The sequence below is a fragment of the Pocillopora verrucosa genome, chromosome 1, assembly GCF_036669915.1.
Source record: "Pocillopora verrucosa isolate sample1 chromosome 1, ASM3666991v2, whole genome shotgun sequence".
Classification (NCBI taxonomy): Eukaryota; Metazoa; Cnidaria; class Anthozoa; order Scleractinia; family Pocilloporidae; genus Pocillopora; species Pocillopora verrucosa.
Genome location: NC_089312.1, coordinates 10459498 through 10483242, shown reverse-complemented (window position 1 = coordinate 10483242; position 23745 = coordinate 10459498). Strand labels below are relative to the sequence as shown.

General features: G+C 36.3%; 1 protein-coding gene across 1 annotated transcript; it reads right to left on the bottom strand.

The window, feature by feature from the left end:
* Positions 1–443: 443 nt before the first annotated feature.
* Positions 444–16283, bottom strand: LOC131780591 (probable E3 ubiquitin-protein ligase HECTD2). Its single transcript, XM_059097202.2, has 21 exons — positions 16057–16283; positions 15336–15982; positions 13783–13885; positions 13581–13670; positions 13340–13404; positions 11335–11380; positions 10775–10884; positions 8678–8723; positions 7929–8031; positions 7082–7205; positions 6416–6515; positions 5611–5718; positions 5291–5423; positions 4552–4640; positions 4245–4406; positions 3968–4042; positions 3406–3493; positions 2857–2963; positions 2396–2511; positions 1855–2004; positions 444–1440 (listed from the first exon to the last, which is right to left on the bottom strand). Exons 1-21 carry the CDS (start codon positions 16162–16164, stop codon positions 1320–1322), a joined length of 2691 nt encoding a protein of 896 aa, XP_058953185.2. The 5' UTR covers positions 16165–16283; the 3' UTR covers positions 444–1319.
* Positions 16284–23745: the final 7462 nt, after the last annotated feature.

The window sequence follows — 23745 nt, the reverse complement described above, 5'->3', positions numbered from 1 at the left end:
GCTCCTATCCTGGCAATATTCGAATTCCTCGTTCAATATGCAAACAGCGCTGAAACCACGACCTCCTGCCGATCAATGAACAACATGTACCCATATTCAAGCCCAAGAACGCCTCAGCTATTCGAAATGTGCAAAACGCAAACTTTACGTACTATTAATAAGGTAAACCCACTTGCAAGGAAAGGCTTGATCGTCAACAGCCATGAAAGGCGCGACGCAAAGAGCGTGGTCGCTAATGGTTTGTAAAGAATTAACTTTTAATTCCAAGAAGTGACTAACTGTAACTTCTCCCTGAGCTACACACCAATCTTTTGCAGATATTAACAACATTATTGCGGGAGAGTGAGAATTGCTCATAGGCATGTTTCAAGAGTCACGTCATCTTCGAAAGCAGATAGCATTCGTAACTGAGACATTCTGCTTTTTACTCACCACGGTCACAATTTAACAAGCAAGCACTCTTTATTGTTTCCTTTCCAAATGAATTTTCGGGAAATGATTTAGGATCAAATACGCTTGAAATGTTTTACTTCACTTCCTAAAAGAAAGTGACCAGAATACCAAGAGCCCTTGTCAACAGAAAGTACTATTCAAAACATCTATTCACTCATTGAAACAAATCGTCCTTTTGATAAAACGTTATCTCAATATGAAGACTAGGTATATACACTGTTTACAACTGTCATACCTGTACACTTTTAAAAACAAATTACTTAACAATTAAGTCTTGGGAAAAATTAATCATTAACGCGTTTGAAGAAGTCAATGCAAAACAATTACCAAATATCACAACCTTTGGAAGACGCCACAACTCTGCAAATGAGGTCAGATCACTATTTTGGCCGAGACTGTACACTTGAACCGGCGATTTTCGATTATAGAATCGTCAAATACTGATGTTTTAATCGACTCTGATGTTGCGCGATGATCCACTAAAACCAATTCATTGAAAACGTTTCCTTCCTTACCGATCACAGCAAAAGCATGAAATTGTCAGTCAAACCAAACGGTTGGGTCCTCCTTTTTTAAGAAGGGAAATATCAGAGCAATCGGAAATTTTGAAATAAAGTAAACAAATCAATACATAACTCTTAGTGTGTTACATTAAGATTAGTCCCGCTGATTGAAGTTGGAATTAGAAAAAGAATATTCTTCTGACACGTTTTACACTGTTAAAATGTCCATGCATTCCTATAAGGGTGACAAGATCGCTGTGTGTCTCGTGAGCTGTTCCCGCCCAAGTCCGGCTTTGCGGGATTGGATAACTACTGATGGTAAGCGAAGAATGAGACGTTCACAAAGTCCTTCCATTGTGATCACTACTCGATTCCGAAGCCCTCTGCGTTAGAAATAGCAATAGTGAGTTTTTGCTTCAGGATCTTTCGGTTCTTATATGGAGGAAGAATAAGCTGGTTGAAGCAGGTGTGAGACATTGGCAACCTAAAAAGAAAGAATCAAATGTAATCGTTAGATACGCGTAAATCAGTCACTATTTGTTTTTTCTATGAAAGATATGCGACGCTTGAAGTCTAGTACTGCAGACGAAATTTTCATGTAGTTTTTATTTGCCTGTGATCCTGGAATGCATCGGGTTGCTTTATACGCTCACGATTGGTCTTTAAAACACGTTCTATGCTCTAAGCCAACTGGATGCAAGATTAAAGCTATTTCATTTACATTTTTCTTTCGCTTCAGGGAGTTCCCACACAAGTATTAAATTGAGTTCTCATCGGCTCATTCTGATATTTCCTCTACTCTGAGAAACCGTTGCGTTTATTCCGGTTTTTCAACAAAAGTCGAATGCGCTCTTTCGAACTTAGTTCGCAACTGATGTTTCAGTGTAGATTGACTCACATGCTGGTGCTGTGGGCTACTTCCATACGGATTATCTTGAATTCCATTTCGCCCATCCCACCGATCGGTACACGGTCACTTCCGGTTGCAAATAGCAGCAGTTTTTTCTTCAGCTCCAAAGAAAAGGACAGAACTACGTCCCAGAAATACCTAAAGATTGAAGGGAATGAGACAGACTGTCGCAGAAGATTTGGTAACCTCTAGATCTAAGAGTTAACCATCCTTTTGCCTGATGACTGCCTTGGTCTAAATTTGTTACTCTGTCTGTATTTAAGCTGTCTATCTGTCTGCCTGCCAGACATCATCTCTACTACAAATAAATAAGGGGGTAAGTCTCTTAAAAAACTGTGGTGCTGCGTCGATGGGAGAGTATAACAGGGTAATTTACTTTTATCAAATGCGTTGATAACGTAAATTAGCCACCTTTAAGAGTTTAAAAGGTGACGTTTCGTACGTTAGCCCTTCGTCACTGCGATTGGCGAAGGGCTAACGCTCGAAACGTCAGCTGACGAATGAATTGTGTCAGTTGTCCTTTACATACCTAACGACGGAATCATTCTTGGTGTAGCCATCATAGACAGTTACTTTTCTTAGAGCATCCATGTCAAGTTCAGGGTTTCCACAGACTAACATCTCCACTTCCTCTGAACGTAACATCTAAGATCACAGCCGCAAAATACATGCGCGTCAGTTTATGTTGAATCTCCATTGGAACAAGTTAGTTTCAAAGAAAACTACCATGTTATCAACTAAAAGTGATTTTGAGTTAACGAAACTTCAAAACTTAACCTTCAGGCTTGAAAACCTGCTTACCGAAATCGTCACCATGTTTAATATTCTGAATAAGGCGAGATCAAACCATTGGACCTGGTTTGCCTGTTTTTTTTTTTTGGTTTTTTTGGTCACAGAGCGCAGACAGTTTACACATTTGAGTACTTCATCTGACTAAAAAGCTGCACAGTGGAACAAATGTAAGAGGAAACGAACAATTGATATACTAACAATGAGGGCGTTTGAAGCACAGACACTGTGGAAACCATGATAGAAGGAGGCAAACTGTTGGTAGATGGACTTGTTTAACAGATAATCCACGTAAAGATTCACGTATTCTGAAAAAAAGAAAGACGTTTCCACTGTAAGCTTTAACATGCACTACACCCTATTCGAGTTGGGATGAACGTACACTGATATCAGCTTTTCGACTGTACTAACACACTGCGCGGACGTCAATAGCCTTTTACTTCAACCTACAGCATGATCTCCGTGCAAAAAATGTTCCATTTTTATACACACGAAATGCCCAACATATTGGAATTCTGAAACCTTGCTCAGATATACTTTCGAACACACCAACTTGCGCGCGACTTTGATTGATCAAACGCATAGTACTTTTGGTCATCAATGAGGAATACAATTTTAATTACTGCTATGCGACACAAGGTAATTTGACATTGTTGAAGAAACCCTTCTGTGCTGAGGCAAGAGAGGCCCCTGGTTGGTCGATGAAATAAGAATTACAGTTAACATACTACGTACGGTTTATACATGTACCTTGTCTGTTTTCTTTAGTAACGGGGATTTTGTCACCTTTTGGCTTGAGGTTATGGGTGATAACTTCACCAAATATAGTGTAAGAAATCTGCAAATGAAGCAGCCATCGTCAAAAGTCTAACCAAAGAAAGCTGAAGATGATTACAACCAAGGGCAAAAAAATAAGTTATAGGACACAAGTAAGTATAGAATCTGTCACGTCTATTTATCTTCAAAGTGATTTTCTTTTTAACATTGTATTCGACTTTCTACTCGTTTCTTACATGTAGGTGTTTCTCGTAGATCTCACTGTCTTTTCTATACATAATCAAGTAAACTTTAATTGTCCATATCATTATTTATTAACTTTTGCATTGGCATTTCATCATTTACAAGCTTTAGAATGAATTCCCTTGATTTGCTATCCCCTTAGACGATTTTGCCTCATCGTCTTTAAGCAAACAGTTTCTTTTCTTAAAGCATCTTTCCCCCTTTATGTGCCTATCGCAATTGTGTATCACCGCTTTGTTCTCTCTATGTAACTCCAGAACCTGTTATCCTGATCGATAGTGTCTCAACTAACCTGGAATGTTTGACAAAGATCTTCTTCCACGTCACCTTCATATTCCAGAAGTTCCTTCAAGCCTCGACCAAGATCCTACAAAATAAAGACGATATGGCAACTTCGATTGAGTGTCGTCAAATACTAGTTCCGTACATGCTAAACAGAAATTTTCGCGACGCAAAAATCAACCGAAAATCCTGGACATCGCACTTGCAAAAGCCCTCAACTAAAGAGAGCAAACTTCCAGTTACTAAATAAAGTTTACACGATGCAACGTTTTTATTTTATAACTTACTGGCATTGTTTCCATAAGATCCTGAAGTCCTAATGAAGCGATACCAACTGTGGCGTTAGGATTATGAAACGGAACTACAGCTGGACTCAGCAGCTTCTTGTAACAACAAGGAGGAAATCTTATGTCCAGAATAATGCTGTTATACACCGCTAATCCCATCAGCTATTGCAACAATTAATGTCAAGAATGCAAACCACAAAAACAGTCTGGTTCTTTACTGAAACACATGCATGTAAACTTCACCAAATATATTAAGAAAATACCAGTTCATTATTAAACCTTACAGGAATTAGTCTAAAAAGGATACAACACCGACCAAGTTGAATTCAGAATCATTGTCCACACATGTTTTACTAAACCAGTAGGTTCTTGACTTTTCATTATAAGTAAACATACCTATAGCAATGAAATAGATAATAGAGTGATTGAAGGCAGCAAGAATTTCAACAAAGGGGCACTTCACTGATAGGTACTGGTATGTTCAGTGTCGCTCACTGTTGCTTTTTATATTTAATTCCATACATTCTTTGGTACGCTTCTCTGTAACGTAAATGAACGAGCTACTGAATAAAGTTGGAGGTGGATCAAACAAGTTGCGAACCTCTCGGGAAATAAGTATGTCATCACAGAGGGCTTGAAAGGACATGTCCTGAGTAGAGATTGCAGTACAGTCTTTCGATTCATTTCTTTTGTATCTAGTGTTATGTGTCCGTTGCGATGGTGATTTAAGGAAGAATGAAACAGAATTACAAGCTTCGCTCGAACCCCAGAGTTCGTATTTTAATAAAGGCACCGTAAAATAAGACACAAAAGAATGAACACAAAAATTGCAAGCAAGAAAGGACTGGATTGGAGCAGTCTGATTGGTTCTTTAATGATTAAAATAACATGGAAAGGAATAGTTAGCTGTGAAACTTCTAAGTCCCAGAGATTGGGTGCAAAAAACACAGTGGCGGGAAATCACAAGCGAGAGAATTCAAACTACAGAGAACAGGGAATGAACAAATCGAGAGACGAAAGAAGAAGAGAAACGCAGATATCGTTACCATATTCTGGTCTGAAGATTCTTCTAATGAGCAGAAGGAACCACTCTTTTGTTAGCCCACCCATATCCAGCCCTGGCTCTCCTGCAAATGTGACTTTTAGCTTCTTTTTCAAGTCTCTTTGCTTTCTGGAAATCTAAGACATTGGGAAAAACATTGTAACGATTGGTAAGTGTTAACGCAGAAACAATTCTATACGCAGAACAGTCAACAAATAAAAGTACATGTTTCTATCTACATGTGCAATCACTTAGTACAAATAAATAGTTGTTAGCTGAATAAATTAATTCTCTAGATTTACTTGTTGTGTTGGAAAATTCTACCTCATTCAGCGAATCAGAAATCAAGTTCGAGCGACGAACTTTGATGTTGAGGAACAGCATTCCCATGTCTGGCATTTCTCTTCTCTGAACTTTGGCCACAAGACTTTTCTGTTGGTAAGTAAAAGAAGACAAGTAATAAATCACATGAGAAAGACTTCTACATACCCTTACACATCACAGTCTAGATGGTCAAAGTCATATGAGAGCTCTTGAAGCGTGGGAAAATATGTTTTTTTTTAAGATGGAAAAGTGCAACATTCGTCAATATTATTCATTGTAGGAAGAATCTTTCAGAAGAAGGTGCGTTGGCAAACTAAAAAAATACAGAAAAATCAGCAGTTTCATAGTTTTACAGTCACAAAAGGTCTGAATCAGACCTGAAAACAATAACTGTGCAAACCCTGGCACCCGTAGAGAAATACTGGGAAGATAGGCACCTCTTAAGTAAATATTTTGCTGAAAAATTTAATTCAAGTTGTATATTCATAGTCAAACTTGATCAAGAATGTCCCTAAAAACCTGCTGAACCTATTTAGATGAAAAAAAGGCCTTCAAACCCTGATATAGAACACCCTAAGAGAGACTCACAACCCCTATGTGTATCCCTAAGAAGAAGGTGAGGAGTTTATATCTCCAACCCATCAAGACAAATATGTAAACTTTGGCTACACACGATTTGTACACCGTTTATGAACAGTTTCATTTGCAAGCCAAAAATAAATGCAACAATGAAACATATATTTGTTTATTATTTGTTTATTTAAATGATCACAGATTCATCTGCATGTCAAAAGGTTGTTCTTACCCTTGCCATGACAAGCATTTGTGACTCTGAGTCCTTCTGCATAATATAACGTTTGGCTGCCAGGCTAAGAATGAAAGGGTACTGGCAGAAGGAGAATTTTCTAAAACCAAAAAGGAAAATTAAATCAGTATTACCATCATTTATGACAAGTATAGAACAGAGAAAATCTGAGTAGCCACTTAGGAAGAGGAACTAGTTATAAGTGGTTCTGATTTTATGATTCACTCCAATATCAACTGGGCTACAAAGAACTCCTCATCATATACCATATATAAGTTCAGTAGTTATTACAAACTTTCCTGATCACCACCAACTTTGACCCAAAATTGCCTAATTTTTTTCTCTATTTACGCAATTTGTAAACTGAAATGTCTAATTAACTTATTTCAAATTTTATTTTCAAATTTTACTATTTGGTATTGTATGTAATTGCTCTATTAAAACTTTAACATTGCACATGTATGTAATAGTAATATTCCATGCATATGTACTCTTAAGTAGCTTCAGCCTGATAGCTTGTAATTGTAATACTTTAAAATTCCCTTTTCCCTCTTGCCTCAATTAGCTACAACGCTATTTTGTGGGTAGGGAATAGTGCAGTCTATAAGTTACTTACAAGTAACAAATTTGAACTTGAACTGAAATCAATATTGAACTTTTACTAACCCAGGATTAGCTGTGGGATTCTGCCACGAATAATACTCAGCCATCAGATCAATATGATCTAGTGAGTGATTGTAGAAAAAACTGTGGTTGACAACAGGAGGAGTGAACAGCCAGTTAGAGGCATCTGATAACAGCAATAACAACAACAAAATTTAAAAATTACATAATCCACAAAGAGATTAAAATCAAAGGTTCAATGCACAATGCCTCAATGGACAGGAGGTGAAGAATAGCTTATCGTGATGTACTCAGTTACTGTTTTTTTTTTTTTTTTTAACCCAATGTTATCGTTTTCAAATGTTCTATCATATATTTAAATATTTGAGTTCTGAGTACGTGTTTGAGTTTTGAGGAGGCAAATCTTGCATCCTTCATTGGAATTTCACTCTATCTTTTATTCTCACAGCTGTGCCATAATGAAGCTTACTTAATACTTGAAAATAAATCCATGTTCAAATATATGTTGAATCAATCTTGCTCAGTTCAGAATTTATGACATTACTGAGTGAGAACTTTATCAGCTATAAATAACAAGACTCAAGTTTATGCCAGCCTGATATAACTAAATACTAAACAATAACACATTACAATGGTCAGGAATAAAAAGGTCAGTTTAAATATAGCATCTGTAGTATAGCTTTCCACAGAAATTCACAAAAGGCTATTTAGATCATGAAACTTAATTTTTTTTTTTAAATTCCAAATTCTCTACCATGTTATGTTATGGTACTTAGAGTAGGCGATGAATATTTAATGCTCAAAATTATTCATGAGGAAAATTAACTTTAAATTATTCATAAGGAGATTAACATAAATTTATTCATCAAGAAAATTAACTCAACCATACTCAAAAGTGCTAGAACTTTAACAGCAGAAGGAATCCACCAGGTGCATTTCTCATCAGGCGGTAGCTCATTGGTTTTGGTTGGAATGAGACGAACACTGATAAACTTTACAGAGAGACAAAACTTGTTGAGAGAACTTGAATGAACAAGTTTAAATAAGTGACTGCTGGCTTCTAAGAACTTATTACTTGGTTACAGAATGTTTCCCTAAAACCAGTTTTAAAAAAAGCATTTACAGTGGATATTGATTTGGTTTACTCCTGTCGATAGTGAAACTAAATTGTAATTAGATGCAAAGTTTTAATTAAAATGTAACATTTTAATAAATTTAATTTATCACCTAGAAAATATCTTTGTATGGATTGTAATGCTTTTCATGGCAGGAGGATATTAACAACAGGCCAAACAGCCATATTATGTAAACACCATAGAAACCTCAACCAGGGCATGTACAATGAAGCAACTACTGAACATTAATGTTTAAATGGATAAGCCCATAGTCCATCATACAGTGTTTATAAAAATTTATGGGGTGCACTTGTTAAAACCACTTTACTTTGAGAGACCACAACACAAAGACTGCTATATTTTCCTGTTTTTACCGTAGCAAGTAAATTAGCTTATTCACTTAGAGCTTAAAAGTATCTTTATCCTTTCTGTACTCAAGTTTTGTAAAACATGAACTGTAATTCATTTTAAGAATATACACCAAAACCTTTTCAGATGTTACCTGTATACAAATAGAAATTACCTGCTCTACCCTTGTTACAATGGCCTTAAAGGAATTAACAGGTAATCTAGAAAAGGTCAAAGAGAATACACTTCTGTTAACTAACAGTAAGTACATTGTATATATACATGTACTCTAAGAAAAAGAAAAAATAGCTAGCTTTGGTAACCGGTCATTTCGCACAAAAGACTTTTCGCACAAGTCTTTTAGCACAAGTTTTGGACCATTCACACAATTCTTAGTGGTCATTTCGCACAATAATCATAAGTGAGAAACATCAATATAAAAGGTATATTGATTGATACTGATGAGACATTTCACCTTCACATGATCCAACGGTGAGAACGTAGACATTTATTTACATAATAACTTCAACTAGATCAAAATGCTCATGAACACGATCACTATTCTTTCTTGAAGAAAGGAAAGGTACAAATCTCTCTCTCCATGAAAATGTAAAGAACTCCCTATTCGAACGACAACTTCTGTAACGTTTTCTTTGTCAAACGAAAAACCTTTTAGTTTTGACAGTATCGTCCACTACGAAGTTAACATGCAAACATGACGACCCACGCTAAGGACACCATATTGATTTCAAAAGTATTGTCACCAGTCTTCCCTCCTTGTTCGATCGCCTTCAAATAGCATGTTTTATCGATCTGTAAGAGTTTCAAATAAAGCTATTGAAAACTTACTTCTTATATCTTCGTTATATAATGAAAATTAGGCACACTGGTAATACGTACAGCAAAAACAGTTAATAACTCGATAGTCAGAGAGTGATTCACATCGAATGTTGGCATGTGCAAGTGTTGTGATTTGACAACTTGAACGTGTCAGTGTAGGTAGTGACTAGTGATCTTGTAGAAAGACAAGTTCCATCTGTAATCATTTTAAAGATCGAGAAGTTTAATACATCTATCAAGTAGTAACCTTTCAAATTATTCTAATAACAATTACCTAGGTGATGGAGAGTTCAGTATCGATCGATAAGCGTCATAGCAACCGTGATGTAAACAAATGATTTCACGAAAGTTTTAAGAATTCAAAGTAATTCAAAGATTATATGCTAGCCGTTCGATAAGTAATCATTCAAGCTTAAGATCAAAACAAACAAAGAAATTTAGATGTACTATAACTTAAATGAATGCAGGAAAGGGCTAAATTTCTATGAGTCTTGACCAAGTAGCGAGTTAAAATTTGCATGATTCGTCGGGTAACATGGCCGTGAACTTGAATTTTATATATTTACACAGAAATTTTGTAAATAGGTCTTTTCTCCTTTTAAATAAAAAGTGATACAGTTTGCAGGTTTTTACTTTGACTTCAGAGGAGGGAGGATTGGTGACAATTACTTTCGAAATCAACATGGCGTCCTTAGCGTTGGGTCGTCATGTTCGTTTGTTTGTAGTGGATGATGTACTGTCAAAACTAAAAGGTTTTTCGTTTAACAAATGAAAAGTAAAAGAAGTAATCGTTCGAATAGGGAGTTCTTTACATTTTCATAGAGAGAAAAATTTGTTCCTTTCTTCAAGTAATCGTGTTCACAAGCGTTTCAATCTAGTTGAAGTTATTACGTAAATAAATGTCTACGTTCTCGTCGTTGGATCTTATTCAAAGTGACATGTGAAGGTGAGATGTCTTATCAGTATCAATTAGTATACCTTTTATATTGATGTTTCTCACTTATAATTGTTGTGCGAAATGACCACTAAGAATTGTGCGAACGTTCCAAACTTGTGCTAAAAGACTTGTGCAAAAAGTCTTTTGTGTGAAATGTCCTGTATTCCTAGCTTTTCATAACAGAGAACAAATCAAAATACATGTAATTGTCTTAATACTGAGGACAGCGTGCAAGTGTTGTTTCATTTTTTTGGTTATTGGTTTTTTGTTTTTGTTTCTGTTGCTGTTTTTTTTTTATTTTATTTTACAATCCTCTGCAAGAGAGTAACATCTTGGAGCCTGTCACTTCCTCACTCCCATGACAATGCTTTCATTTCTTTGTGGTATTCTTTAAAAATTATGCATATCACAGAACCCACAACACTTTCCCACCCTCCCTTAGGATCAAAGACTGACACAATCTATGCATTATTCTCATGACATAAATTTAATCACCTTCTGAACCAGTGAACAAGGTACTGATGCTCTCCATCTGTGAGAGATGACACTTGCCGCAGAAGATAAGCAAAGATTACATATGTTGATGACTTGTCAAACTGAGGATTCTGAAATTAAGCAGACAGTTACTACAGACAGTTAATATTAGGGGGGTAAGTTTCTAAAGAAAGTGTGGCATTTCAAGTGTAAGCCCTTTTCCAGAATTATTAGAGGAATTGTGGGTTGAGTATGGTTTACTTACAAAGAAATAGAACCACACTGTGACAGTGCTATTGTTGGGAACATGGTAACATGAAAACCTGAGAGTGAATTATTCATTAAGGGGTTACCTTTTTTAAGAAACTGTGAGGCTACATCGGTAGGGGGTATTACATTGAACCCAGTCTACAGTCCAAGTTCAATTTATTGTATTATCACAAGGCATTCTAGTGTAATATTTTTTAGGCAGCCAATAATCAAAAGAAATGCTTGTAACCTCTACTTGTGTTTACTTTCATATTTCTGAAAATGAAAAAAATGTACTCTTGTGTGTATTGCAAAAACAGTTCATTAATTACCTGCAGAAGGATTGTGAATGCCCTAAGATCATCCTTTGTTCTTTGCCTATGAAAAGCAAATAAAAGGTTTTACATTATATTGAGTGAACCATGGCAGCTGCAGTTACTGTACCCTTATAAGAATAATGTTCACTATGACAAGAGTAACACAAAATGATCCAGACAACATGGTGTTTTGTTATTCAACAAATTGCAAAGAGTGCAGCTAGTGACTCAACATAACATTCTTAGAGGGAGAATGAAAAATTTTGGAAATGCCCAATGTTTACAAGAACAAAAAAGAAAAGATTGCATGTACATTCAAGTTAATAAATACATGTATCAGCACAGCATGCAAAGAAAGTTCTGTCTGATAGCCCAGGGCTAGTGGATTTTGCAATCAGGCTAGTGAATTCTGTGCTTAACTTGCCCAAAAGGCAAGTGAACATTTTTCTGAGAATTAAAATTACAGATCTGAAGTACTGATAGAAAAATATTTTAAATTCCTAATAAATTCATGCAGACCGAAAGTCGCTCCGACAAGGTGAAATCTGCATAACAAGACAAAGTATAGCATTACATGTCAGACGAGACATATTGAGATCCCATTCGTAAAGTAAAAGCAGATATTGAAAAAAACTTGGGAGGTAAATGTTAATAATTCTTACTAATCCAGAGAAAGCTATTTGTCTAAATTTTGCTTCATAATCATTTGTGAGGAACGTAAACAAAAGGTTTTGATCCTGAACTCCAGTGAGAAATTTATTATGGTTAATAATGGTTAACCATAATAAATGGTTAATGGTTGGCAAATATTGGTCACGTGCATTTCAATATGGTAAATTCTAAACAGCAATACCCCAGGTGTTTTTTGATTAAAATATATAGACCACATATTATTGTTTTTACCTGTTAATCTTTTAGACAAAAAGTTGCTAGAAATGAAATGAACATTTTTGTGCTTTAGAAACGTAAAAAACCTTTGGTTACTTGTAACATGATGAACCACAAATTTGCATAATTTTTGTTTGCATAATTTTTTCACTGAAACTTGACTTGGAAAACCGACTCTCAAACAAACCTTCTTCAGAAAAATGATCTTCTGAATGCACTACTTTTGAATGAGAAGCAAACTGATGAAAGCTATCAAATTTTCATTCCCTTTAATAGTTTAAATATCTCTCCTGTCAGCTGCTAAGAGATACTCTGGCAGGAAAATTTTTGGGCAGCAAACTGGAGAATGAAGTGCTCTCGCAGGCAGCTTTTCATATAGTCCACATTATCGTTTAGTGTGTCCCTTGAGAACTTTGGTTTCAAAGTTTCAACCCTGTTTTTCTGTCAAAAAAAATGTGTTTCTAAATTCTAAAATGTCTAAAATGCATGTTAATCATTCACATGTTGCAAATGGTGGACTTAGAAAAAATTATACACTGTGGCAGCACCAAGAGCAAAACAGCTCTTTTTTTTTTCTGCTTGTGAAAAAATTTTTTCAGGCCAGTACAAATTACTTTCAGGCTAGTAGATGTAAGGTACAGCTCATCCAAAGGGCAAGCTGTAAAACAGACTTTCTTTGCACCTTGTAGCAGAATCAATTAGCAGCCAAACAACCTAAAAGGGTTTGTTTCTTATAAATTTTCATCCCCTCCTCAAACTAAAAGTAACTGGTTTGTCACTGGGCACAATACCCATAGTCTAAACTTCTAACATTTTCTAAGGCAAGGCTGGGTATGATTACATGTAAACCCACATTCCCTGACAAATATATTGGGATTCTCAATTCCTGCCTCCCTCCCCCACCCCACCCCACCCCACTCAATGTTGATCTGCAAGATGACATGAACACATTGGCAATTAACAACATTGGAAGGGAAGGCAGGTGAAGAACATTACAAAAGTTGTTTGGAGAGGTGTTCCAGCTGATCATGTCTGGGAGTGTGGATCCCACTACACTAAACCTCTCTCCAAATTGGCTACCTCAAAATCCTTAACACTACTCCATTATAACAAAAAACTATGCATGTGTTACCTTTTGATTTCTTGTAACAGGCTGTTCACCACAGACTTGAGAACATTCTTGTGTACCTCTTGAGGCTAAAATGTAAAAATATATGTGATTTTAAAAAGTACACAGTACAAGTACAGTTGTGTTTTGAACAAAATCCACCACATTTTCTTGTCTGAAATTGTACCTACTTCTAAAAAATTAAAAAGAATGAAATTCACGCAAAAATATAATTATTTAGATCGAATAAATATTCATAAATTACCAGGGTAAGAACAATTTCATATGCTATCCTGACAAAGTCGTGATCAATACCACTTTCAGAGAACTCTTCAGAGTTATACTCATCTTTTCGCTTCAAAGAAAAATAAACAAAACAGGATGTGTTTAGATATTATAATTGCACAATGTGTAACCACTTTGAAGCGGACATAACATCAAAGTTCACTAGCTTCATTAAATCGCACCTTGAAGACTTCATTCATCTCAGAGAAAGAATCAAACGTTGTTGTCAAAAATTCTAGAAGAGTTTGATAGTCTCCAGTTGCCAAGGCTGTCCTCATGTCATTCCTGAAAGAAGAAAAAAAAAAAAAAGGAAAAAAAAAGAAAAAAAATCATCACTTAAGTACATCCTGTTTTGATCCAAGTCTTGGAAGTATCTCCCAATTATGCACACAGAAAATTACCTCACATCTTGAATAGTTCCCTCTATTAAGTACATCATTAATGGACAATATCTTGTTAATAGTTTGTGATCAATTAGTTGTAATTTAAAAAAAATCTATGGTTTAAGAAACATGATTTAAGGCAGTGTTTTTGGAGTACAGCCAGGGAAGAAATTTGAAATTATTGCCATCATCTGTCAACAGCCTCAGAATTTTACTATTCCTATTCAGAGAAAGTGCTTGTTTTGGAATTGATACAATTATACTCAAATTTTAACCCTTCATCCCTACATTGACAAACAAGTAAGTTATTCAGACAATATTGGGAAACTGCTATGATCATGCAGACAGGTAAAATAAAGATAAATATACAGTATGAAATTAAACCGTTGGATTGAACACCTCCATCTCAGGCCTTACCGGAGTGACATTTTTGAAGTAAAGAGGTTAAAACATTCTAAATAAAAGAAATTGATTAATAATTTATTGCCCACTCTCCTCACACATGTATTTTTCAAGTTAGACAACTCTTCTTTTCCTTTAGAGGGACCTGGTAATCTTATCAAGGGTTCAGTAATATATCCTGACCCATGAAAAATAGTTCTCTGAACAGAGAAACCGACTGTGTAGCTAATGGTGGTGTTCTTAAATGTCACAAAACTTAAGAAATAAATAGTTACTAAGCATTCTAAATCAAGTAACCTAAATTTGGGTATTCCTGATGATTCTTCTGTGTCATTTGTTTGACAGAATTCAATTGAATTCAGCAAGTTTAGCATATTTAGTTTCCACAGAAGATTTTAAAGTAATACTTATATCAATAATATACGCCACACTGCCAGTAACTACATAACAAAAGTAGTTATGTAAGACCACAGTTTTCTTTCTTATTATACCACTCACAACGGGTCAGATTCATGTTTCAGTCAGGGACACAAAATAGTGAAGCTTTGAAACATAGTTTTACCTAAACTTTACAGCCATAAACTGTACAACTACAATGCACTTCATACTGGAGAAAAAAAATGGGAAATTGGAAAATCCCAATTACCAACAGCTTTGCATGCAATGGAAGTGGGGAAATTGTTATGTCACTCAAAACTTTTTTAATTTCTCGTATTGTTTTCCAGACCACCCACACGATCACAAAAACAAGATGGTTCGAGATAGAAAGTGTCGAAAGATTCGGTTTTTCGGGTTTATAACACGCGTAAAACGAATATTTCAGACCTGCTACTCTGTGACTAGTGAAGCTGGTGAAATTTACTGTTCATGGTGCTCTAATGCGTGTAATATCGCGATGCACGCATGACATCATATCATATACAACACAACCAAAACATAATTTCATTTACCTTAGCGACAAGGCATCGTGATATTTTATCCTTTCAGGCTTTTTCTCCTCTCTTCGTGAACGGATCTCACGACGAGAGACCACTTCAGTGTCCGAAGAGGAAGTTGCATGAAGTCTTTCATGACGAGAATTCGCTGACTTAATCTTGCAGTCATCATTGCAATGTTGATTCACCAGTAATCGCTTTTCTTTGTCTCTATGCAGAAGTGCAGGTCTCTTCTTTTCGGTAATCTCAGACTTTGAATTCTGCTTTGAAGATGAAACAGGTATATGTTTTTCGTTATCAAGTGGCAAATTAGAATCGGAGTTAGTGTCGTTAACAGCTTCCGTTGGGTTGCTGAGGTTACGGGCGAAGCGTGATGAATTAGGCACCCTTGAGTTCACCGTTTTCACATTCCCTGACCCCGTGTCCGATTTTGTTGCCTCTACTGCTATAGTCTTTCCCTTATTTAATCTTTCTGACTCCTTCGAGACAGGCCTACTGCTACTTGGAGAAAGCGTTTTCAAGTTTTCGTTAGCATCCTCGCGACATCCTTCGATCTCTTCGCGCGCCTTGCTCGGAGAGCCAGAGTTTCGATGTCGTGAACTGAAAAGATTCCCCAAACCACCCAACCTTCTCCCGGGACGAGATCGTTCTGGATGACTATTCTGCAAGACAGATACACTTATGGTCAGCAGGCCGTGAACATAGAAATACACCGAAAATGACACAAACAACTCACCACGGATGTAACCCTAACTTCTTCTGGATCTTCATTCGGATTAAAAAGAGGATTTTTTATCGGAGGTAAAAGACGAGTGGAAGGGTTTTTTGAGCCACCACCAGACATAACGTATTTCTAACTATCCATCGGACTGATTTTTCAAGGCGCTGAGGAAAACCAGCTTTCGAAAATAGAGAAAGAAGAGAGACTGTTTCACGGCTGTGCACAAGATCCGACGGCCATTTTTGTTGGTAATTGGCGCGAGTGGGTGCGTTCAACCGTAACATGACAACACAATCTTATTGGCTGGTTACCGTGACAGGAATCTGATTGGTGGAGGAAAAACTTTCCACAGACTTCCTTACAACAGGTGTATGGTAGTATCGTCAACAATTTCATCAATTTTTCATATGCCTCTACGCAATTTTCTTCCTCCATTCGCCAGGTAAATTCTATTACAGAGGAAATGAGAGGCAGACACTTGAGTGCATGAGCCAGTTTTTCAGTGAGAGTTCCTTAGGTCAACCTTGTATTCCTAGTTTCTGCAAAGATAGATTTCAGAATATGCGTTTTTGAAGCATAACTCTAATCTCTTTACAGGATATTGAATATTGGCGAATTACATTTTCAAGTCCGGAATAAATAAAAGCAGTCTAGGCGTCTAAAATTAAGTTCAATAATCGCCGGACTTAAGGTTGATATTGTTGATTTGCATAATGGGATAAATACAGACCAATAACTTGTTACATGTCTTACAACCAAACTGTTTAATTCGGTGTTCCGTTTCTCGGGCCGGAAAAAACTTATCCCTTTTAAATCCCTGAAGATTTTTCTTGGGATACAAATAGGAAACATTCACCCTTCGTGAATTGACGGGCAGAATATAATCTAACGGATGTAAAGTCTCCTTGTCATCAAATTTATAAATGTGATTGTTTTGATGATAAGAAAAGAAAGAAAAATCTATTCAGGAATCGTCTACCTACATCAACGCTATTTTTAATTATTTTTGATCAATTCCATTCAAAAATATAGAATGAAGAAAGGATGAGTTTTCAGAGGATTGTCGAATTGTCGGGTCCTGACGAAGCATCAGTAAAAATTTTCTTCTAGTTAACACTGCTCATGTAAATACACTCAATTTGGGTCATGAAAGGGGTTATCATTTCGCTCCTGTAAAAATGATTTCTCTGTAGCTATAATATTAATTTTCATCCCGTTAATGCATCCGAAAATGTCTCCTACAATGTGTCAGAAGCAACTGCTCTACTTGAGGGACAAGTATTGCAGAAAACCTGCATATCACCAATGATTTACAACACTTTACCCTCATAAACACATATACAGTTCATTTATTATTCAATTTCATCTACATAAGCTTCAGACGGAGCTCTCTAGTTGAATAAATATTGCTATTTTCCAAAGAGAAGACAGATGTACTTTTATTAGTGTTGCTAATTGTAAAGTCTACCAAATTTGTTCAGTTGTGATGCTCGCATCAGCTAAGGCCAAAACGAAGAGGCTTTTTCCCACCCTTGTATTTCAACGGAACACTAAACCAATGACTTTTTTTTCTGAGGAACTAAATCACCTCAAGGAAGATTTAGTTGAGTTTTTGTTGGCAGTGTTCGTAAGCAGTTCAAGTTCAAAGATACTTTTTATAACCGCTTACCATGAAATCGGGATAGAAGTTAAATACAAATTGCCTTTTTTTTTGGGGGGGGGGGTAAAATAAATTTTTTTCTTTTTTTTTTTTCCTATCTTGGTACCCCTATGAATTCTAATAGTGATGATCAATATGATATGCAAAATACTAAAAAATCACTATAATTGCACGAGGTTGAGCGAACGATCGTTATTCAGTTAGTAACTGTCAAGTAATCTGTTAGAGCAATTTTCAGTTGAGCAGAGGGTCGATAAAAATCCAGGATTGGTTTGTTTCGGCTTTACTTGACTGCGTAATTGGTCCAGAAAACTCACGCAACTCTCTCGACCAATCAGATGCAAAACTAAAACCGATGATGACTTGGTAATTCGCGTGTTCCCGCGCGTTTGGTTGGTTTTACTTTGAGTTCTCATTGGCCCCTTACGGTAATTTTCTTTCTTTTGATTGGCTGTTGTAATTACTTCGGTTTTGGTTTTACGACACTCAATCGACGAGCGCTCTACATGATCACAATTAACCACGATTACGACAACTGCAACACCCTCTTTGCGATATTTATGCTGAGTAACCGCTCATTGAAAATCAGAAATTTCACACGATAGATAAATAATATTACTAATAATAATGATAAAAATAGTATGAAGAAGAAGAAAAAGTATGTTGGCCTTAAACGAAGCTCGCATCTAGCATAAGCCAATCAGAGCGCCCTCTCACGCTACCTATGATATTTTCTGATTGCCTAACTTGAGGAATGCAAGAATGACCGTCCCCTTTGTAGCAGTTGTTTGCATTCGCATCTCGACCTGCTCTCTCTCCCAGTGAAGGAACGTGTAATGTAATGATATAAAACATGTTTGCGGTGAAGGAGATAGATCCTCCATTCCCACCACAGGTGATAAAGAAGGACTGCTCCCTGAGGAATGACTTGGGTGGGACAATTTTGCATCATTTTCACGGCCAGAATCTACTTTGTTGGCTTTCCTCAGCTGCCAACAGGGATTCTTAAGTTCAAATAAACTTAAGGTTACTCTCTCAGTGCATATCAGCACGTATTGTTAATTGAAGCAGTTTACAAACTTACCACGTACGCCACAGTTTCTGGGACAATTGATCAATGTGTCATAGTTTCCATAGCAACGGTCACGTTGTATCCCATGACAACCATGTTTTTCAAAGTATTTTGGGAAGAAAAATTGGTAATTCTACGTTAGTCTTTATTTGTCGAAAATTACTAACAATCAGTGGGTTGAGGCACTTGAAAGTACTTTTGGGGGGAAATATCACAATAAGAAGACTTGATGAACACGAAAGGTCCGTAAAGGAGAACATATTAGAAATTGTTTTTGGGTTCACTTAAACAAATTCAGGTGTACATCTATGACGTTGTTAGCTCTGTGATATCGAGGGCCAAAGCAAGGATAGAATCAAACTCTGCCAGTTTTGGTGATGAGCTTGTTGCCATCTAAAGTAAACTATGAAATACATCCTTGTAAGTGGGGTTATGAAATTCCGACGTAAGAGAAATTTTGAATTGATTCCTACATAGCAGTGCCAAAGGATAAAAGCTATAGTTCTATGCTTAGAGGGGGGTATCATCCATCAACTAGGAAACTATCTCAGTTTGAAGTTCATCTTGGTAATCTTCTCTGTGAATTCAGCAAATTTAGAAAACCTAACGCCTGCTCCACTTACAAGAAAGAAAATTAGAAGTAAATTAACAAAAGATAAGAAGAACCAGCAGACAAGGGAAAATAGAAATACTTGAATTAATTTTGCGTAATGTCTCAGTTGTGCCGATCGAGAAAAAACGCTTTTTGCTTGTCGAAAATTGTATACACTAATGAGCGAATCCAAGCGTCAAAGTATGAATCTTCTACTTGTAAAAACAGCAATCGATGTTCAAAATCGTCGTGAAGTCTTATGCATAAAACATCGATGTTTCCTTCCGATAGTTGCCAAGACCATGACCTTGAACAAATTCCTCAGCGTGATCCATACCCTTGGTTCGAGTCATGCAAATCCGCAAGTCAAAGGGTCGCCTTGTCAATTTAAGATATTCGGCATTCCGTGACCCATTCAGGTTGCTCAATAGGTCATTATATCTTAAAAAATGCTTCATGATGTTTGTTCAAGTGTCACAAACAAGATGGTCCCTATTTCTAAAGATACCGGCCCTTTTCGTTATTTACATCAAGAAGGGTGAATTGTTACTGAAGATTTCTGTAAGAAACTAATTCAACTGATATAAACTGTAGCAATGAACGTTTTTGTCTCTTGTTGAAGAAATGAAATTAAGAGAGAGAGGTTGGTGACATGTACGGGTGATTATGTTGGAAAGCTATGCCTACCAACAATTATCGGGTCATCACTTATCGCCGTAATTTTGTCCTAACAGAGCAGTCAGTTGTTACCGCAAGGTAGATAGTTACTTGCGAAATTAAAAATAGCCTAATAATAAACTAATAAATGCAAATGTGTGCACTACTAACTACAAAAACACATCATTGTAATCATCATGTGTTCAACGGCTGAGTGCCATAGTAATTTTCCATTTGTCAATTTTAAGATATTCAGCATTCCGCGACCCATTTAGGTTGCTCAAGAGGCCATTATATCTTACAGAGTACTTCATGATGTTTGTTCAAATGTCTCAAACAAGAAGGTCCCTATTTCTAAAGATACCGACCCTTTACGTGTTATCTGCATCGAGAGGGATGAATTGTTACTGAAGATTTCAGCAGGAATCTAAACTTCTATAAACTGTAGCAATGAATGTTTTTGTCACTTGTTTTAGAAATGAAATTAAGAGAGAGTCTTTTGAATGGAAATAAAGATAAGAAGAAAGGTTGGTGACATGCACGGGTCATTAGGTTGGAAAGCTATGCCTCCTGACAATTATCGGGTCATCACTTATCGCCATAACTTTATCGGCCTAAGAGAGCAGTTAGTTGTTACCGCTAATAAATGCAGGTGTGTGCACTACTAACTTGTAAAGGTTTCCGGTTTTACGCTATGAAAGTTCTGTTGTGAACTTTCTGTTATTATCTCAGCAAATGTAAGTTTTCCGCTGCTTTAATATGAGTAAGATCACTCTGCAAAATAAAGCATGGCTTTCCAACGCTCTTATGTTGCTTTTGTAATAAGGAGTTCTTAATTACAGACAGGTTGATTTTATGCTCAAGTAACAGCAAGGAAGGCTATGCTTTTTCACAACTCTTAGCGAATCAGAAGGCTCTTTTGAGAACTCAATCAGTTACCCGCCTTGCAATAACAAAAGGCTACTTTGCCGCACTACCTCAATTTAGCCTAATTACAAACTTGTTTGATAGCGACTCAGTAATTGAAGGAAGGCATAACCTTCCACCCAAACATTAGCGCTCGTCCGTGCAACCAACATTTTTTCGTGTCTAAACTTCCACCTAAAAAAAACCCTCTTTTAATTTTATGTCCAGAGCTGTATTACGTACATGGAAAGAAATTTAGTGCTATAGTTTACTTCAGTTAATAGCTATCTATGTGAAATTGTTTCTCACACGGTAGAAATCTCCCTAAAATGAAATGTAAGAAATATTGGACTCTCGTGTGAAACGCCTCAATAAACAGTATAAGGCACTCGACTATAATGAACATAAAGTTGTGGAATGCACTCTGATTATTTCATTTTTCCGCCCCTGTTGCATATGCAATGGATGTTTAACGCTATAAAAGCAATATGTTCACCGAAGATAAAAAGGCATCTTGAGCCCCCTGTGAAGACAACCCAAAGGTTTCTCCTACAAGGTAATATTTGTCTCAGACGGGTCTTTTTTCATCTCACTCCTGTTGTGCATGTTTCAACGAAAGCTTGTGAATTGTAAAGGATATTTCTTTCTTTTTTCTTTTCATGCAGCGTAATTTTCCAGCCATGTCTGTGAAGTTTGGGGTACTCTTTTTTGTGCTAATGTACATCTGCAGCATCCAATATTGTAAGTAGAGAGATACGCACGCAGAAAAACACGAAAACGAAGTTTTGCACATACGCTTTGTTCACAACGCTTATGCCGAGGAATCCTGTTTTTGTACATATGTTTTTTTCTTTTCTACAATTTATCAAGTTTCCTGAATATCCTTAGCTTTCATCACTGTATTACTGTTATTTTATGGCAAACCCTTGATGAAAAAAAAATGAAAGAAAAATTAATTCAAGATGACTTGAAACTCATCAGAAGAAAACATCCGCGTCTTTTGTGTTAGAACTTCTTAGAATTTTGAGTATGAAGTGTTCCTCATGTAGGCAGAAGATTTGGTCATTATTGCACTCTTGTTCGTTCGTAGATACACGAATACACCAAGATACACGAAGAGACATGAATACAAGGACAAACATAAAAGCATCATTAGAACTGACATACTTTCCATTTTTCTGTGAGTCCTTATAATTTTAATTTGGTTTTATTTTATTTTCTCTTTTATCTTGTCAGGTGATGCAGGTATGATTCTTAATCTTGCTAACTCTTGAAACAAGATTCCCCAGAGGAATGAAAAAGAATGAACGGATGAAGGCCCTTTTGAGGGTTTGAAATTGTAGTATTTGCTTTTGTCTTTTTATTTATCAATCTCATGCAGAGATCTGTGATGAAATCAATTTATTGTGGTCATTTTATTACCGTATTTTCGAGGGTGCTATTGTTGGTTAAATAAATTTTCTTATGGCAACAGGCTTCTACCTTCAAAATTCTTTAAAGTTGCAGAGCTCAATCGTGTACTTGCCAATGCAAACACATTGTTTATCAGCAATCATAGATTTTCATTTTTATCCACTATACGTTTTTAAATGACATTTACCTAAACGGCCATGACGATATGTCCCCTCTCTTTTTTTATTTTGTGGTAATATTGCAGAGCTCAATCGTATGCTTGCCAATGCAAACAAATTGATCAGCAACAATCATTGATTTTCATTTTTATCCACTTTACATTTTCAATTGACGTTCACTTAAACGGCCATAACGATATGTCCCCTCTCTTATTTTTATTTTGTGGTAATATTGCAGAGCTCAATCATGTACTTGCCTATGCAAACACATCGACGTTCACCTAAACAGCCTTAACGATAAGTTCCTTTTCTGCCCTGGACCATAATTTACATCCTCCTCTGTTCCTCTGCCGCTAGTGGGTGATTTTATTTTAATTTTGTGGTTCAACTTCCCCCAAGGTAGTTGAGAGTAACTCGGTGCACTGTTCTTTGGTAGGCTTATAATAAAGGTTCATAATGTTTGTTTGTAGGGATAATAAAGTCCGACCATAATCCTACTCGTCCATGTAGAGACGGACTTTATTATTGTGACGATTTGAAACGGCGAGGCGATTGTCGTACTAACCCATATTCAACGTTGATGTATTGCCCCAAGTCCTGTGGTATATGCGGTAAGTATGAAACGGGAGATAATTTAGCATACAGTAATAACCCGCTTATAAGAACCTGGGTTTTAAGAACCTGTTAGGCTAAAATTCTCATTTTAAGCCCCCTCTACATAAGAACCTATTTAGCCTAAAATTTTAAGTTAGGTTCTTATCAGTGGGGTTGCTGTAAAAGTGTCTTGGCAGAAACTAATGACTAACTGATTAAACGGTTATGTTTTGTTAAGAACATATAGTTTTACTGTATCTGCACTGAACTGCCTATAGGCATTGCTCTACATGGTACATTATAAATGATTTATTATGAGATGATACTGTATTTGCAATATATATACAATATATTCTGATGAAATACATATGCAAATTTAAGAACCTATTTAAGAACCTGTTTAGGCTAAATTTCCTTTAAGTACCATTTATATAAGAACCTATTTAGGCTAAATTGAAAAATTCAGGTTCTTATACGCGGGTTATTACTGTACTTGCTTTTATGCGGTGAGAAGCTTGTAGTTACGTTCAACTTTTAACTGTTGGTGGGAAAATGAAGAACTCACAGGTTTACTTGTGACAATAAGAATGACGGTCAACTCATCTTGTTATAATCATCGTTATGTTGTCATCATCCTCATTATTACTCATTT

Bases quoted from the DNA above. Each gene is read 5' to 3' on its own strand.
- LOC131780591 (XM_059097202.2), bottom strand. From the start codon at position 16,164: ATGTCTGGTGGTGGCTCAAAAAACCCTTCCACTCGTCTTTTACCTCCG. The intron at 8,724-10,774 runs GTGATTAAATTT...GACCTTTTCTAG, and splicing joins CTTGTTCACTGGTTCAGAAG to ATTACCTGTTAATTCCTTTA. The intron at 5,719-6,415 runs GTAAGAACAACC...ACTTACCAACAG, and splicing joins AAATGCTTGTCATGGCAAGG to AAAAGTCTTGTGGCCAAAGT.